At 35.7% G+C, this 6,433-nt stretch overlaps 1 protein-coding gene across 1 annotated transcript; it reads left to right on the forward strand.

Annotated features, from left to right (window-relative positions):
- The first annotated feature begins 5,127 nt into the window (after nt 1–5,127).
- LOC116100850 (olfactory receptor 510-like) lies at nt 5,128–6,072 on the forward strand. Its single transcript, XM_031384573.1, has one exon. The coding sequence runs from the start codon at nt 5,128–5,130 to the stop codon at nt 6,070–6,072; it is 945 nt and encodes a 314-aa protein (XP_031240433.1).
- Nucleotides 6,073–6,433: the final 361 nt, after the last annotated feature.

The following is a 6,433-nucleotide window of genomic DNA, read 5'->3' on the forward strand; positions in this document are numbered from 1 at the left end:
GATACTTACACCCAACCAATGGACAGAAGCTGGGAAGCCTTGTGGTTGAATTAGGGAAAAGCTGGAAGAAACTGAGGAGGAGGGTGATCCCATATGAAGACCAGAAGTCTCAACTAACCTGGACATCTGAGATCTCTGAGACACTGAACCACCAACCAGGCAGAATGCATGAGCTGGTTTGAGGCCCTGACACACACACACACACACACACACACACACACACACACACACACACACACACACACACACACACATATATACCAGAGGACTGCCTGGTCTGGTCTCAGTGGGAAAAGATGTTTCTAACCCTCAAGCAACTTGAGACCCCAGGGAGTTGGATGGCCTGGAGGGGGTGGGCAGACATCCTCATGGAGATAGGGAGGAAGAGGAATGTGATAAGGAACTGTGAGAGGAAGGACCAGGAAGGAGACAACAACTGCACTGTGGAAAAAATAAAAGTAATTAAAAAACCCAATAACAGATGAAAAGTTGGTTTTATTTGTTTAATTTTACCCTTTGGTTTCAAAATTAGTGGTAGCTTAAGTTTTCATCTTTGTGGAATTTGAATTTTATTTGCAAAAATAAATGTGCTCAAACAATCATTTCTTCCCTGAAAAATTAAAAAGGCTCAACTGAGTGGCTTAAACAATGATCTGCATCCAGATTGTTTTTTAACTAGGTCAGGTTTCACCTTTCTTCCATGTCTTCTGTCTAGGTGGTTGGCTAGGAGCAATCTTTGATCCTGTTTCTTTTCTGATTGGTTCTCCTCAGTCTATCAAATGCCACACAAGACAGTGGGCAACATGCCTTGCAGCTGATAGGCACTTTGTAATAGATTCAGACACTGAAGAATTACATTTTAGATCATGGACCACTTCCAGGGCTTGTTTGTTGTTTGTTTGTTTAGTTTTGTGTTTGTTGTTTTAATTTTTCCTGACTCCTCCAGGGCATATTAAACTGTTCCTCCAGATTTGTTTTAACTTCCATTAACTGTGTACCAACAAAGATGCTTGGTCCTGAATTATATTACTACCTTATTTAGGCAAAATCCATGTAGAACTTTAATGTTTGTGTGTTTCCTTTTCCAAAATGTATTCCAGCTTTGTGAATTCAGGATGATGTCTATTACTCTTGGTGGTTAAGGCATACCATGTGCCAGGCATTGTGTATAATCTGGCCACCTGATTACATCATAAAACACTAAAGCTTCCATTTTCCATTCAGTTAAGTCTTTCTCAGTAGATTTTGTTGCATTTCAGCAACTTTTCCCTCTGTATTGAACACCTTATTTTCATATTAATTCACTATTATGTTGAAAATGACTAGGCTAAATTAATAAGATGTTGAAATTTGTACAAAGCTGTTAGCTTATTACTTACCCTTATATACAATATCTACTTGCTTACCAGCAAAGTCCTGTCAAGTAAAGATGTTACTGACAATATATAATTTGTAATTAATATATTTGTTTTTAGAATGATAATATAAATTGCTGTAGACATTAAAAAAGATTTTTATAAGGGTGTTCACCAGAAGGAGGATGAGATAGGGAGTTTCAGGAGGGGAAAGCAGGAAAGGGGATAACATTTGAAATGTAAATAAATAAAATATCCAATAAAATAAAAGAAACAAGAAAGTTTGGAGGGTATAGAAATTACAAAAAATATTTTTATATATTTTAGGTATCAATATATCATTAAACATATAGGTGTCAGAAGCACAGTATACAAACTCTTTGATTGCTTAAGTCTCGCTTCTATCAAATGAGTATTGAGAGCAAGAGAAGCATCTACATCCTAATTTATTGTGACAATTCAGTATATATAAAATACTCAACATAATTCTCAGTATAAAGAGAAGCTGGTAGAAATGTTGGCTATAATTTTGTAGTGATTGTTACATTTCTATACAGAAACACAGAACTACAAGGGATCTGAAACTAGGGTTATCAAGAGAACTAGATCCAATTCTTGCTTTTCCGGTGTTTTGGGATATCCAGGACTTGCTGCAGTGGGAGTACTAGGTTCTGATGAAGCCAAGTAGTCTTGGTTTCTGTTGGTAGGATTCTTGCGTTTGCCTTTTACCATCTCTTGATTTTTGGTGTTAGATGTTCTTAGTGACTCTGACCAGAGCTTGTCCTGTCCCTGACGCCCTGCAAGACCCCTGAGATTCATGGGGCCTGTGCCTCCCGTCTGGCTGCTCCCGGCTTAGGAACTCACCTGAGAGAGGATGGCTGCTCTCACCAGAGACCGCTGCTCTAACGGGAGATTCCGGGTCAAGGCGGTCCCTGGAGGCAGGCCCTCCTCTTGCAGAGAAGGGGGCTGCTAAGGTCGCTGTTCCACTTCTGTCACTTGGAAGCCGAGAGGATCCTGCTCCCAGCCTAGGAACTCACGGAGAGAAGATGGCGGCTCTCACTGGAGATTCCGGGTACAATTATTCATTTCATTGTCTTTAGAACAATATGATTTTTTAACATACAATATACCAAAAACATTAATTTTGTTTTGTTTTGTCTTGATTTTATCTTGGGATAGGGAATAGAACCTATTATGATTTTTATGTTTTGAGGTTTTTTGTAGCTGTTGTTTGTTTCCACATTTTTAATAGCCATAATATATTCCTTGTATTGTCATGAAAAAATATAATAATTTTTAATAAAATATGATTATTCACATTGAAAAAAAAGAGAACTAGAATACCACTGAGTCTTTGGCTGATAAGTTAGTGTTACCCTACCTATATATCAAGGGCAATGCTCAAGTGTGATGTTTGGCTATATTTCTATTCTAGGAGGCATCCAAATCATCTTTAAATTCTACTTTGTTGTTCAGTTTTAAGACATTCATGTTCTTCCTTCTTATGAAATGAGGGAAATGTACAAAAAATGATATTTAAAATTTAACTTTATATAAAGTTCTGCCTCATGTTTCTCTGTGGCAATAGATAGCATATGCTAAAGATGGCAATTCAAATACTTATTGATAAATATACATTGAATGAAACTAGGTTTAGCTTTGATACTTGACATTTAGCATTACTTACATATTACAAATATCAAAGTAAATTTAGAACTTACGGTTCTTGGGAAAATTTTTTATATTATAATGTAGCAAATAGTAAACAAATCCTATATGATTATGCATTAACATCTAGAGAAAATGAAGTAAAATTGACCTCTTGAGAATTGACAGGATCTTGGAAGCTTACTTATTCTTGCTTCTGAATTTAATCACTCAGTATCTACCACGGGAAAAAATAATATTCCATGATATTTCAGCATTCACATTTGAGTCTTTAGCATCTTCAGGGATTTATCCCCAAAGGAAACAAAAACTAAAAGATGACTACATAACCACACAACTTTGACTTTTTGCTGAATGACAAATGAATTCTCACTTCCAGAGGTAGGACTTTGGCTTTTTTGTAATAAATCTGGCTGAATGGTTTTCATGTATCATCTGAGAAAAAAATATTTATGTTCTGTATTGATTGATTGCTGTTAGTCTCAGGTGCTGCAGTAGTCCAGACTCCTCTCCTTGCTGGTCCACGACGTTGGTGTCGCTTATTGATTGATGGTGGTCATAGGTGCCACAGTAGAGGGAGAAGCTCACCATAATGCTAAGCCTTCACATTCTGAAGAAGCAAAGGAGCACAGCCCTCTCAGGGAAGACGGACACCCAGAAGGTTTGTTCTAGTTACTTCATTTAAACATCATACAAGGTTGGGGCTGGTTCCAGTTACCAAAGTAATCTTGGTCTTGCTCTTCAAAAGAGCATACAACCCACTCAAATCTCAGTCCCTTTTGACTATGTCTAGGCGTAATCAAATGTAAGAACTCCAGGTTGGCAATTAGTGCAGCTGTAAGATCTCTCTCAAAAAACAAAACAAAACAAAACAAAACAAAAAACCAAAAAAAAAAAAAAAAGTCCTTCCAGAGACTACATTTTTTCAATATCCAAACAGTCTTATATAGCCAGAAACTGGAAACAACCCAGATGTCCCATGACATAAGAATGAATACAGAAAATATGGTTCATTTACACAGTCTCACAACAAGTTTTCAGTCTCTACTAATTGACTCAAACATAGCAAAGGCTTTGCTGAAACATTTTGTTCAACACCAGACATAAAGGCTTTACTATACATATCATAAAATTCTGTTTAAGCTATGAGGCGAATGTCTATTATGTTTTTTCATAGTGATTGCATAGATATTTCACGTTATTTAGTAAAAACATTTTCTGTTCAAATATATTAAAATGCCTAACAAATTTACAATAGATATTTTTATTGATAATTTAAAATTCCTGTTTAGTTTGTGCATGAATAATAAATTTATTCATGTAGGAAATTGTTATATAATATCTATTTAAAATAAAACTTAACAAAGCCAATTCAGATCATTTCTGGTATACAGGCATCTAATATTGTTATTATTTAACTTTATTATTACTTAGATGTTAAGAGTGGGGTTCAGACAATGAGGATTCTAATTCTGATTTTACTGGCTGTTTTGTAAAGAAAAAGCAAGTGAAATAATCTCTTTGAAGTTATTAAAATATTGATGAAAATAATATTTTTGGAAAATGTAATATATTATAAAGTACATGTGAAAATATTGCGATTTCATAAGTTACTTATTTGTATCATGCATAATTCTTAGATTCTTGCCTATTCTTAATAATTATGTAAAATATTAGTTGCTATTCAAGTATTTTCTACAAATTCCATGCATTTGTTTTACCTAACATACTTTGATTTATTTTGCTTGTTCTAAACAATATTTTATTCTTATTTTTATCTTTTAGGTATAGTTAGTAAAAAAAAATTCCATGCAAAAAAAATCAAGCAAGACAACACTAATCAATATTTGATTTTTATTTTTCTATTTAAGGTATATTTGGTAAAACAGATATATTATGTGAGGGACACTTTTTTTTAGGGGTGTTGCCCTAACCAACTTTAAATTTTAGACTCATCCTTGTAGGCAAATGAATATGGATGCTTGGATATCTTTAAATATAATTGCATTATTTGAGTATTAATGAAAGTAAAACTACCAATTTATGAATCCCTCCCTGTAATGTCTCCATCACAGCCTTGATCTGACAGCAGTCACACTAACCCATGGCTTTCCTAAAGGATGGGAACCACACTGCAGTGACTGAGTTCATTTTATTGGGATTAACAGATGACCCAGTCCTTAAAGTCATCCTCTTCACCATCATCCTGTGCATCTACATGGTGACTGTGTCTGGGAACCTCAGCACCATCCTTCTCATCAGAGTCTCTTCCCAGCTCCATCACCCCATGTACTTTTTTCTCAGCCATTTGGCTTCTGTTGACATAGGCATCTCTTCTTCTGTCACACCCAATATGCTTGTCAACTTCCTAGTGAAGAGAAGTAGTATCACCTACACTGGATGTGGCATCCAGCTTGGCTCAGCTGTTTTCTTTGGGGCGATTGAATGCTTCCTTCTGGCTGCCATGGCTTATGATCGTTTTGTGGCAATCTGTAACCCACTGCTTTATTCAACCAAAATGTCCACACAAGTCTGTATCCAGTTGCTTGTAGGTTCTTATATTGGTGGGTTTCTTAATGCTTCTTCCTTTACACTTTCCTTTGTTTCTTTTCTCTTCTGTGGACCAAATAGAGTCAATCACTTTTTCTGTGATTTTACTCCTTTAGTTGAACTCTCCTGTTCTGATAATGGTGTCCTCATAATTCTTGATTCACTTTCTGCTGGCTCTATTATTGTGATCACAGTGTTTGTCATAGCCATTTCCTATTCCTACATCCTCATCACCATCCTGAAGATGCACTCCACTGAGGGTCGACACAAGGCATTCTCGACCTGCACCTCCCACCTCACTGCAGTCACTTTGTTCTATGGAACTGTTATGTTCATTTATGTTATGCCCAAGTCCAGCTACTCCACAGACCAGAACAAGGTGGTGTCTGTGTTCTATATGGTGGTGGTCCCCATGTTGAACCCCCTCATCTACAGTCTCAGGAATAATGAAATTAAAGGTGCTCTGAAGAGACAGCTTGGCAAAACAATATTTTCTTAAAGATGTCTGTTATTTTGAAAGACTCGATGTAGTAATAATGCCTCTTTGATATAATACTAAAGGGAAGGTTCTGATTGAAAAACATTACTTAGAGTATTAGCATGTTGACAATTTTTATAATAAATATGTAGTGTCAAATTTCACGTTGCATAGAAAGAAGAATTTCTTTAAAACAGTCAAATTAAGTTTTAAATTAAGGGCATAATGAATAAGACAAATATAAATTCCAAAATATACTTTTGAAGTTACATTAATATTACTCAATGTTGTTCATATTTAAGCATGTTACAGGGTTGGTCTTAATTGTTCCAAAATCTGGTGTCATTATGAAAAGCCTGCTGCCTATCATGATACTCTTGGA

Source organism: Mastomys coucha, unplaced genomic scaffold (assembly GCF_008632895.1).
Source record: "Mastomys coucha isolate ucsf_1 unplaced genomic scaffold, UCSF_Mcou_1 pScaffold21, whole genome shotgun sequence".
Taxonomy (NCBI): Eukaryota; Metazoa; Chordata; class Mammalia; order Rodentia; family Muridae; genus Mastomys; species Mastomys coucha.

Bases quoted from the DNA above. Each gene is read 5' to 3' on its own strand.
- LOC116100850 (XM_031384573.1), top strand. From the start codon at position 5,128: ATGGCTTTCCTAAAGGATGGGAACCACACTGCAGTGACTGAGTTCATT.